At 33.8% G+C, this 12,052-nt stretch overlaps 2 protein-coding genes across 4 annotated transcripts; both read right to left on the minus strand.

The window, feature by feature from the left end:
* Positions 75-4,015, minus strand: LOC109354593 (probable F-actin-capping protein subunit beta). 2 transcript variants are annotated; one of them, XR_002108578.1, is made up of 9 exons: positions 3,799-4,015; positions 3,616-3,686; positions 2,849-2,962; positions 2,467-2,549; positions 2,305-2,378; positions 2,020-2,139; positions 639-734; positions 237-418; positions 85-204 (listed from the first exon to the last, which is right to left on the minus strand). XR_002108578.1 is itself a non-coding variant. In XM_019597194.1 (8 exons), the coding sequence occupies exons 1-8, from the start codon at positions 3,925-3,927 to the stop codon at positions 335-337; spliced, it is 771 nt and encodes a 256-aa protein (XP_019452739.1). In that variant the 5' UTR covers positions 3,928-4,015; the 3' UTR covers positions 75-334. The 2 variants fall into 2 exon arrangements, 1 of the variants encoding a protein (XP_019452739.1); XM_019597194.1 differs by having other exon boundaries at positions 75-418.
* LOC109353518 (tRNA pseudouridine(38/39) synthase-like) lies at positions 5,285-11,456 on the minus strand. Of its 2 annotated transcripts, none has more exons than XM_019595831.1 (15): positions 11,324-11,456; positions 10,798-10,857; positions 10,540-10,630; positions 10,374-10,446; positions 9,965-10,010; positions 9,645-9,755; positions 9,248-9,335; positions 8,540-8,636; positions 7,556-7,616; positions 7,301-7,431; positions 6,875-6,992; positions 6,153-6,276; positions 5,914-6,021; positions 5,747-5,821; positions 5,285-5,567 (listed from the first exon to the last, which is right to left on the minus strand). In XM_019595831.1, exons 1-15 carry the CDS (start codon positions 11,393-11,395, stop codon positions 5,524-5,526), a joined length of 1,299 nt encoding a protein of 432 aa, XP_019451376.1. In that variant the 5' UTR covers positions 11,396-11,456; the 3' UTR covers positions 5,285-5,523. The 2 variants fall into 2 exon arrangements, with proteins under 2 accessions (XP_019451376.1, XP_019451377.1); XM_019595832.1 differs by having other exon boundaries at positions 5,914-6,015; positions 11,324-11,395.

Below are 12,052 nucleotides of genomic sequence, written 5' to 3' on the forward strand. Positions count from 1 at the left end.
TAATTTTGTCTTTCAACAGATGGCCATTAAAGTTGAAGGAAATCAGTTTCTGCAAATAAAAACCAGTCTTGGAATTCTAGCTGATGTGCTGGAACATCATTTCAGTAAAACAACAAACATGGTGCTAATCACTACAAAACACAAAAGTTTACATTCAAACAACAAACAGAACTGGCTCTGCAAAACATAGATCATCCCAAACACCAACTACCACATGTCTTGTGAAGTGAAACTACCTAATTCATATGTTGTGATACATTACATGCCAATTAAGCTTAAAGCATATAAAGGAAACAAAGTAATACTTCTATCGGCAACGCCATGTAATCGCAAATCAGCTCTCAGGGATTCTGATCTGTGCCACTTCAGATGGTGGTCTTAGAGTGCAAACCATTTCTCTTGTTTTTCCAAAGTATACCTGTAATATACATAATGATAAACTATATTTATATTGCGTCCGTCCTCATTTGAAATGTCAAAGCCAAGAACGAACCAATTATTAAATTTGATTAGTTCCCAGAAGGCGACAAGATCTTTAGTCCCCACCCTCCCCAACCAAAGAACAAGTAAAAGAAAGTAAGAAGCTGATCTTGAATATAACAAATATACAGTTGTATCATGTAATCATCAAGAAATACCTGATCTAGTGAGTACCTCAGCTTACTCTCCATTTCTTCAATCATCCTTCCCATGTTACAAAGATGTCCATCAGCAACTGATAGCCTCATAGTCATCTAAGATATGAGGAAAACTACTTTAGGATTGAATATACCAAGTAAAGAAGCAATGTGATCAAAGCAAGATGCAATAAAGCATATCATATAAGTGCATACTATCCATAAATTTAGGATTCAGATGGTAAGTGAATAATCTGAAGGCATTGTTACTAAGTGATCAATAATCAGCTGTAAGAAGTATTCCGATTTGCCATGAGTCGGATTGTCATATGGCTCTTCTAAGTCTTTTTTAAACATCAACAAAGATTTCACTGCCTGAATGATGGATGCTATTCCACCTAGGCTAGCTTCTTGGTACTTAATGTAAGTCTAATACTAATATTTGGCATCCTAATCATTGTTCCTACCACTAATATCAATATCAGACCCATTTTCAACTAGTAAATTGCGGGTGCACATCTGCTCTCCTACACTTAGTGTCACTCCATGTGCCATGACCTTATGATTGGTTAGGAAATTACTTAAAAATTAAAGTTTAACTTAAATATATTTTTTTCAACCAATCACATGGTCATGGCACGTAGGGTGGCTCTAAGTGTGGGACAGTATATGTGCACCCGTAAACTGCACTGATTTTCACCTTGATCAATTTTTTGGAGGTTGCATTTATTGGTCTGTCATCTGTAAGCTAAAAATAAAAATATACAACACAATGGCATGCTAAAAAGACAGTATCATAGATATTACGCATGTCCAAAATAGCAGAAAAAACTATAATGTAAATAATGCTGGTTTGTATCAATAAATACTATTGACCAGCTTAAACAGCTAAAATGAAACACTATACACTAATAAAAAGTTGAGAACTTGCCTGAAATCGCAAACGGCAGGAGATTTAAGATTTAGAACAATGACAAAGTTATGAATTGAAATTAGTAAGGCGTATTTAAGTCAAAGCAGGGAAGACATGTGCATAGCCTGTTCTGGAACTTATTAAACATTTTTTTCCTTGACTAAGCAAGATTTCAAAGCTTTCATACCTTATGGTAATTGAATGTTTTAGGGATAGAGCCAGCGCTTCAGGGCACTTATTACATTAGTGACTACCCTAATATACCCAATTTATTGGTAGTTATACATCTGATGGGTTTACAAAAAGTTATAAAGACTTGTGCAATCTGCATTGCTTACTCAACCAACAACCATGTAATTAAATATTTAAATATTCAATAAAGGTGCATTGTTCATGACATGGCTTCTCCATAAAGAAATAAAATCAAACTCATGCAATTACTAACTAACATCTAATTATCAATGTGAGCAAATTCCATGTATAAAGTACCTGCCGTCTAATTGATCCAGACAAACTGAAAGTCCCTGATGATTCATTGTTTGTAGTCAAAGTCAGCATAACTGTACTGGTTAAACGATAATTGGTGTTTTCTTCTTCCTCTGGTCCCACCTTAATTAACATAAAAAAGAGCATCACTAGGAAATACCTAATCAACTTGCAAGAAAAGAAACTAAAAAAATTAGAACTAAATATATGTTTTAGTTTTCCAAAAATAAAGGCAAGCCTGAAGCTGCAGGTCCGGATGCTATGTCTTCCACACAAAAAACATCATACCTCTATAACGTGTATAGCATCCCATGATCCTTCCTCTAGATAGCCTCGTCGACCTTGGCCTGTCTTTGAGCCATCTTTAATCATGATAAAATGCATACATCAGAAACATAAAAAGGATGTGAAGTGTAGTCCACCAGAATATACTCCAAAATACAGGCTTACCTTTCTTTATTAGAAAACAGGCTACAAAACCTTCATTGTCATCTTCCCACATGTAAACTGATGAAATGCCACCTTCATAATATCTATGGCATTATCGATTAATGGCACTTACTTTTTTAAAACAAAATAAATAAATATATTAAGGTAGATAGAAAGAAGAGGACACACAATGATCAAATTCAATTTATTTTCTTTGCATAAAACAAAAGTTTGGTAAGGTTGTATACATCTACCCAGACCCCACTAGATGGGAGCCTCGTGCATTGGGCCTTTTTTTATAAAACAAAAATTAGGTAAAAAGTTACTAGGCATAAAAGTTTCTTAATATGAAAACTAAAAAAACACATTAGCTCAAAAAGATGCAGCAAGTAAAGGACCTCACTGGTCACGATATATCGCAAATATGTCATTTGCTTCAACTTCAAGTTTCCTCAATTCTAAAGAAGGGAGGGACCCGTCTTCTAATGATGGGTGGTATTTATTTGACCAAGGTGATCTGCAGAGAGATAAAATACAGCCATAAGTTTAACATGTCCTTCTCTAAATACAATAAACATCAAAAGAAGGGATAACAAGACACGAGAAATAACTTACGGATCTATCTATAAGAAATAACTCCATAGCATTAAATGTCTGTACTGGTCTCCAATTCAAGTTCAAGTTTTTCCTAAATTATAATGACATTTTTAATTTTATAATCACTGCCATACTCATAAACATGACAGTAAAATTTATTTGGGGAAAAACATAGAATTTTATTTATTTGATTAAAAAATGTTAAGTTAACCATACAATTTTGCAGTAGCAGAACTTTTCTGCAATTATCTGCTCTTACTATGATTTTCTCATGCACTAACAGCTTGCTATATCTATACCTCATATATATAACAATCATGTCAGTGTTTTAGGTTTCAGGCCCAATTAGATGTTTACTTCAAAACCCCAAACTAGGTTACATAAATAATCTCAAGTCTCATCCAGCGATATTTTCCTTCATAAAAATCGACTTGATTATGCTTCGATGAAGTAAAAATTACCTGAATATTAAGATAAGATAAAAGGAAAGAAATAAAAAAGTGTAAAATGTGGTTGACAACAAAAAAAGGTTGATCATGAATAAGAATATTATGAACAACATGCATAATTAACCTGTAAGAATCAGCATCTCTGTTATATTCACACAATATGAACTCCTTCCCAGAATCCACATCACACAAAACCTGTTTTGTCATCAAAAATTGACAAGAGTAATTAAAATTGAAACACAATAATACCTACAAAAGAAAGAGAGAAATGGAATGATAAATGATCAATTTTTCTTGGCAAAATGACCTGAAGGGGTTGATCGATTTGGGAGAGAAGATCGGAAGAGTGATTAGGCATAAGGCTCAGAAGCGCAGAGAGTGCTGTGTCTGTGTGCTTCGCCGGAATCCTTCGCATCAATCCCATTGCTGCTTCCATTCTCTCTCTCAATCTCTCTCTCTCTCTCTCTCTCAATCTCTCTCTCTTCCTTTCACTAATCAACAAGAACAACAGACATTTTTTATCCACATTCCCATTATATACATTTTTTTTTGTTTATACTTCAGAAAAAAAAAATATATATATATATATATATATGTACCGATATGAATTTTATATGCTATCACTATATCATTATGTTTTATTAACACTTTTAAGTTGAATAAATTTATTGATAATATAATGATAATATATAAATTTTTATAGTAGAGTATATAAATCTTTTTAAATGTCATACTCATAAATACTACCCATAACAATATGTTCAAATCAACTTAAAGTATTTATGAAAAGCATATACTCAAATTTACTGTAATGTTGATAAAATAAATGATGTACTTTAATAGGCACAAAATGTTGTAAAGGTTATTCTATTTGTAATCCTCACTTTTTACATTTTGGGTGGATGTGGGTTCTACTAACCAATCATTGTTAATGGGAATGGTTTTTAATTTAAATTTGAATTGTTTGGTGTTAGAATGCATATCCATATCCATGGATCCATACATATGATAACAAACATAAGGTCACTATTGACCCACTAAGTTTCACATTGTCTATCTCATTGTCTCGTGAATAGTTTAAATACGGTTAGCCTACTCCTCTCATTACCAATTGGTTTTGAGATGAAACCTTAATAGAAAAAGTTTGAGTTGTTTAGGTGATTCAACATTTTCCCACATGGCTATTGACAGGTTAGGAGGTGTTTGTTAGAAGGCACCTGAGATTGGAGACATGGACAAGCAAAGTTTTGGGAAGTAGCTTTTGTTTGTTTATTAACAACAATGGTCCCAGCAAGTTGAGTTGAGTTCCACATAGATTGAAATTGTTTGTCTGAACTGACAATGATGTGAATTTTGCTAAAATTTGTAGATTAAAAAATGCTATTATTTGGTGAGATAAATATAAGTTTTTTTTAAAACAGAGACCCAAAAAGGATTTTAAAAAACTTAGAAAATGACCTAGCTTACACTTCCACATTTGGCAGTTTCATGTTACTCATCTCAATGGATAATCAGTCATTAAGCAATGCAAGCGAGCATAAGCTATAAAGTCAATTCCAATTCCTTATAAAAAGATAAAATTAAGTGAAATAGTAGAATTTAAGGATTCGTTTGCGACTTGGATTCTGGAGGGAAATGGAAGGAAAAAAAGACTTCAGAACTATATGATAAGTGTATTTCATGGCTCTCAAGCTTTCCCTTTCTCTCCATTCTCTTTCAAAATCCAACTCAAAAACGGACCTAACTGGAGGTTTGGTTAGAGTAATTTGCATCACCAATTAAATAGTTTTCTCTGGCTATATAGCAGTCAAAATGAACAAGAAAATCATGACATGGGCATCCATACAAATTCCAACTTCAGAAAAGGCTTCTAATCACTATTACCATCTGGATTGGGACTTAAATACCTCGAAAACAAGTACACTCTACATCAAAAACCAAACCCAGAATTCAATAAAGAAATAAAGTGATCACTTAAGAATACAACCTATGTATATGGCCTAGGTAATTGAGATGACTGGTGAAATAATCTTCATGTATTTGAGTTGAATTTGGCACGACGTTCTTCATATGATGCTGTTCAATAAGATTAAGAAGTTGGTGAGACTAAAATGAATGGAGTTACCAGGATCAGGAAGTATATATAGTCTGAGAAAATTAGTTGGTGGGGAACTTAGGAGAATACAATGCATCCACATTCAACTTAACAAGAGATTCCAAACAAGCTTTAAAATATTTCAGGTGGCGGAACTCACGCTCAGTTGGTCGCGACATAAGAGGGATATGGGAAGCTTTCTTCTTGATTTCTTGCATAGGCAGCGAGCTTTGATCTGGAAAAGGAACAAGTGTCAGCACAATAGGTCAACGGAAACAAATGTAAGCAAGGTGACTGGAAAGGAATTCAGCAATATGTTTACAGCACCATCTGATAGAGGCACACAATTAAGAACAGCTTCATGAAAGATTGCTGCTTGAAGCTGGTAAATTTGGCATTCATTCGCCAAGTGTACTCGCAGCGCTTCTCCTGCATCAACATGTGTAATCAATGCAATGAGTTGAAGTTATCAAAATTTTCTAAGTAAAATGACCAAATATGCAAGAGGAAATTGGAAAGGTGATGTAATCAAAGTTTGTGGCTTTGATGTGCTTAATAAATAGTACCTGGTGAACACATAAACTTAATATCTTCAAATTCACAAGACTGAAGAACCAATGGAACCTCGGAAGCCATAATGTACTGGGGTTTCCTTGGGATCCTATTAGTATCTAGTAGCATATCAATCACCTACAAATTTAAGGGTTAAAAAGTGTATCCAAACTACATAATAAGAAACCCATATGCAGAGATGAACTGTCCTAAGATTTTAATATTACACAACATATTGATGCTAATATAAAATAGAGAATAAATATATGTGAGACAACGTGAGACCAAAATAAGCAAGAAGGCAATACGATAACTTAACATTTTGAGAAGTCTGTCCTCTGGTGAGTAAGTTGTACCCTCTGATAATGCGGGATTCTAAAAGCATAGAATAGAAACACAGACATAGTAATGCAAGACGGGAATGCTTTCAAAGAAAGGTCAATCCCCATGATTGATGTGCAAATACTCACGTGCTTGACAGAATTTATTATAAAAAGCGATTATGTTCTACAATAGTAACAGAATTTATAAAAAGCAATTATGTTCTACAATAGTAACAGAATTTATTATAACAGTGGCAATTTGTAAACCTTTGCAAAGACAGAACACATGCATTTAGTGAGTGTTGCCTCTACTTGGCCTACAAACTTCCTAGTAAGCGTACCATCATATAATAAGGGTGTCACTAAACAAATTTTCAAAAAAACAATTACTTATAAGCATGTCAGGTACCCACATTTGGAGATTCGAGACCTTTGCCAACCATGAACAGAACAGCAACCATGCAGCGAACCTGATGCCATAGAAAAGCACTACCTCTAATTTTAACCACACAAAGTTGACTACCTTTGTACCTGCAGGTAAATGGTAAATAAAAGTGCTCATGAACATCATGGATTCAAGTATCATCAAACATAAGTACCAAGTATCATGGCCAAGAGCATATGCAAAAGCCCACACAGAGAAAAGAGTCAGGGAATTTTTCCATCAACCTTAACCTCACATAAGTACATGAGATCATGAATAGTCATGGTGCACATTTGCGACGTCCAATTTACATAATTTTCAAAGTGATGAGTTGGTTCCTACATATTTCTTGCCAGCAAGCATGCATGAACACAGACATACACAAGGGTCAGGAAAATAGTGTACCAATCTTAACCTCGTGTCTGTAGGAGAGATCTCAAATGATGTAATGCGCCGCCTATAGTTGTGCACATTTGCTGCATCCATTTTACAGAAGTTTCTAAAGTCATGTTCTCCTACGAATTTCTTCGCAGCACTTTCCATGGCCTAATGGGACATGAACCAAAGAAAAGTCTTAAAATTCACATGCCTCTCAAATATTTGATACGATTGGAAATAGAGTAAAAGAAAGAGGAAACAAGGTTAATTGCAAAGCAAATGGTTTTCCCACCAGGATATTCAAATTTTCTTTCCAAAAGAAATATTTATACTCCCTGCTTAAACAGCTGAACCTGTATCGACAAAGCAAGTGAGGAACATAGTTAAAACGTAGAATAGTTTAAGATATCAAGCTTCACTAATTAATACAATAAGTCTAGCTTATTGCAAAATCTTTGCAATATGGAGGTTACTAAAAACGATAGCATGTTTACACACCATATCACATTCTAGGCTGTTAAAACGATTGAATTGCAATCCAACGTAGCCTCATCATCTAATGTTATTCATTCAAGTCTTTTCAACCCTCATAATAGCTACTGAATACTATGCCTTTTTTTTTGGTTCCGTCTCCTGATTCAAGACTTGGACCACTGAACAGTTCTAGTATCAGCATTGATAACAGTTTAGAATATTGTTCTTTGTTTCCGCTCTGTTTTATATTCCACTTCCACATGAAAGTATAGCTACAATGTTCTGGGATCCTTTCAACACCAGCTTAAGATTTTCAGAAACAGTTGCTTATCAAAACAACTATCTTCAACATGTTCGAAAATTCAACAGATGATTTGTAACTTCCTCTAATAGTATAGCTATGAACACTATAAGGATCTTCAGTAGTCACTACACTGGTTTTTATATCAACATAAATAGCATAAGCAAAGGTTGCCTACCCTTACGGTAGGATTATACGTTAAATTGTGATCCCTCTTGCAATCCGGATCAGTCAGCATATATACATATTTACATATTGGAGTATATACATATTCTGGTTAAGTAGCTTTAAATTTATGAAAGAAACAAAATCTTAGATCTCACTACAGTCTACAGGTGCCCCATTGTAACCCAAAAGTATTTTGTTAGATGACTACATCCTTGACTACTGGGAAAGTAGTTCCCTTGTCTAGTGTTGCAAATTGCTATCACAAATTATCACTATTCTTTACATAATTTTACCATCGTATTAGAAAGGAAGGTTAAAAAAATCAATGGAAACCTTGCATGGAAATCAACAGGAACAGGACACCAGCCCATAATTCGAATATCATTTGGAAGGACTCGATTTAGCACCCTCACATAATCAATTTCCCCTTCTGCGAAATAAAATGGTTGGTTTTATGAAACGCGAAAGAAATCTGTATAACTTTCCATAAGATGTAAATGATATATAGGATATAGTAACAGTCAAAACTCAAAAGCATGGTTTGGTGGTTGCAAAACTGCCAAAAGTTAAAAAAAAAACAATACAACTTTGTATTTACATCAACATTAGGCTAAAACCATATGACACCTATCATTTTTGCATCAGCAATATTCAACTCAATTAACATGAATCTGAACAACACCCTGTGACCTGCTTCATTTCAAACTTCATCTATAGCAACGAATCAAGCTGACAAATAATCCTACTGAAATCCATATAAGGCACAGAATATCTTAATACTAGTATTACAAAATTTGAATATCTTCACTTATCTTATAAATTCAAGTCTGCATTTCATGATGCATAAATTTTCAGGCATGAAAACCAATACCGTACTGTATATATGACAAGAAAAAACCAGGATATGTGAAATAAAGAAAACCAAAACAAGAATAACTCAAGCGAAAACAGAGGATATGATGAAACTCAGAAGCAACATCAAAGAAGGAACAAACAAAAAAGTTCAATCTCATTTATTTTCGAAAAGATTGTTCTGCTAACCATGCCACTTGTCTAAAACAATTTCTCCAGGACTTCCATTATTTGCTTCAGATATCTTGAGATTTGATCTTAGGAAAAGAGCTACCACCTGCTTGAAAATGTTGCCATCATCAAAACCAATTAAATAACAAACTAGCACAGTATGTTGGTCTATAAATCAACAGTAGAATAGTGGGGACCATGATTAGAAATTTGATGCTGACATATAAGATAAACACTGCATATAATTAAATAACAATGATTCCGGACATTATAAATCATTAAGGATTGCATGATAAAACTGTCCTTATTTTTTTGGGTTTCATTGTCATGTCGGCTTTATTAATCATCTTATGTATCATTTATTGCTAAGAAAACATTATTTTTCTTTTCTTTCACCCCTTTTGCACCAACTTACTTGTCCAACAGCAGAAACACCTTTGTCTGTTCTACCACATCTTGAATACTGTGAATCCTTCCTATCACCTACCAACAGTCTTGTTTTCTCAAGAGCTTTAAAAATTTCAGACTGCAAGAAAATGATTGATGATAAATCAAAAAGAGGAATTCACTAGCAATGCATAATTTTACAAAAACTATCCACACAGTGGGCATGCAGAATACTACATCCAGCATAAATATTATGTGATGACTAGGGAAAATTCTGCTTCTTGGTACTCATGGAAATTCATGCAGATTTTGAGTATTACTTCCTCATGTATCTGTGAAAAAACAAACCTCAACAGTTGGCTCCATTTGCGCCTCTGAAGCAAAACCATAGAACCTGTATTTAGCAGATATAAAGAAGGCCTTAGTGTTTATTATCACATGGAATCTTATCATGCTTCTAACTGAATAAATACGAAAAAAATTGAGACACCAGAAAATGGAAAACTCAAGATTCTTCTACTTCAATGAAAGGAAAATCAAACGGTCATGGGAATTTCAGATTAAATGATCTATCAAATGTCACCTCCAAAGCAAGGCTTGGAGATGTATAATTGGAAGCTTGCAAGATGATCATGATATGAAATCAAATATATGAAATATACTAATCCGTCTTTTCAGTATAGATCAGCAACTTAGCAGAAAAATGACATGAGAGACAACAACGCCAGATAAATAGTGAGTTAGTGACAGTATATACCTTTTTCCAAAGTACATGACTTTTAAAGCTATATATCTCTTGCTGTGGTGACTCATAAACCTCGTGTAATGACCTGCACCAAAATGTAATTTGAGAAAAAGAAGACATGTCACATGTGCCACTAGTCCACTACTAGCCCCCAAAAGAAAATATTGGAGAAAAAAACCTGGCATTTTTTCTATCTTATCTCCTGACTTTCTGTTGCCTTTTTTTGATTGCATGCCTTTTTCATCAGGACCATGTAATTTGTTCTCTATCTGCATCACATATTTACATAAGTTTCCTTGCAGAATGTATCCGAAACCTTCTTTTTTTCTTTATCCTCTTTATTTTTCTTTGGTAACTATTGATGTGCTCCAATAGCCAAGCAGATACAATATAGAGCTCAAAATGCTAAGAACTAGGAAACAATTTACTAGCTAACCTCACGACTGTGACAATCAGCAAGTAGAGATACTAGCTTTGCATTCTCGGCTTCTAATTCCTGATTATATGAATCACAAATCAGTAACAATAAACACAGAGGAAGTCATAAGCTACACTTCATGTCCAGATAAAACCCTCGTTTCTGTAATAATTAAATTAGCGCAAACACGATAACAGCTGAACCTTGAGCTCAATTCAACGTTCGAACGTCAACAACAAAAAATAATAGTTAAAGTGCAACACATTCAACCCAAATCAAGTCTCACTCTTGCTTTTAATGGTCCTTATGATAAGCAAGCATTTCCACACTAGAAAGTAAATAACCACAATACAAAAAATGCCAACATTTGGGATCATATTAAAGCATGAGATCTTGAACACCCTAACATCCAACATTCGAACCATAAAATGTAAAAATACAGGTATAAATTGAAGTAGAAATGAGTTCATTTCACGATTCAAGCAAGTGAGAAACGCATCAAAGTGTTAGTATTTCCTTAGGGATAGAGAAGTAAAGAAAATACCTTGACCCTGGCTTGCAACGTAGCGATGAGTTTGAGGTCATTGTTGTCAACATCGCTCAGTTGCGTCGCCATGGTTACTCCCAATTCAGCAGAGTGTGCTAATTTGTGAACTTCAAAAATGGAATTCAAATTGGAGGAACCAATTTATTCCCTCCGATTATTATTTTTAGAACAAATTTACTCCATGAAAAATAAATGTAAGAAATAGTTTCTTCCTATACAAATTAGATCTTTGGATGATTATTGAAGTTTTTTCTAACATGTTATTTCAAAACATTAAATGTTCCATTTATAATGATGACACTCTTGGGAGGTCATGCAACCGAAATGATTAATTTCTTACCCAGAGGTAATAGAATATCTTTGATAATACAAAGAGAAATTGTCTGAAGAAAAAATTTGAGAGTAATTAAATTATCGTAAAAAATATCTCCACCAATATATTTTTCTTAGGGGATCAAATTGTGGTCGAATAAAAATTCAAAAATTGTTTGGGGACATTTTTTAAATTGTTTGGGGACATTTTTTAATATCAAATTAGATTGAGACCAAAATAAAAAGAAATTGTGATTGCATCTCTCATATTTGAATTAAAAATAGAAAAGTAAACAAAAAAGAAATTGTGATTGCATCTTGTTGAAACATTATATTATGATTCCATCTTGTTGTATTCATAATAAACAAGACACTTGTTAACAAATGTTGATTGTGTTAATAAGAAATTAGCTC

The sequence above is a fragment of the Lupinus angustifolius genome, chromosome LG08, assembly GCF_001865875.1.
Source record: "Lupinus angustifolius cultivar Tanjil chromosome LG08, LupAngTanjil_v1.0, whole genome shotgun sequence".
NCBI lineage: Eukaryota > Viridiplantae > Streptophyta > Magnoliopsida > Fabales > Fabaceae > Lupinus > Lupinus angustifolius.

Coding starts and splice junctions, on each gene's coding strand:
- LOC109354593 (XM_019597194.1), bottom strand. CDS start 3,927: ATGGAAGCAGCAATGGGATTGATGCGAAGGATTCCGGCGAAGCACACA. Junction 2,963..3,615: donor AGAGATGCTGATTCTTACAG/GTTAATTATGCA, acceptor ATCTCTCTGCAG/ATCACCTTGGTCAAATAAAT. Junction 2,550..2,848: donor TTTGCGATATATCGTGACCA/GTGAGGTCCTTT, acceptor ATAATGCCATAG/ATATTATGAAGGTGGCATTT.
- LOC109353518 (XM_019595831.1), bottom strand. CDS start 11,395: ATGGCGACGCAACTGAGCGATGTTGACAACAATGACCTCAAACTCATC. Junction 8,637..9,247: donor TGTTTTAGACAAGTGGCATG/GTTAGCAGAACA, acceptor TTTATTTCGCAG/AAGGGGAAATTGATTATGTG. Junction 6,277..6,874: donor AAGGTCTCGAATCTCCAAAT/GTGGGTACCTGA, acceptor TTAAATTTGTAG/GTGATTGATATGCTACTAGA.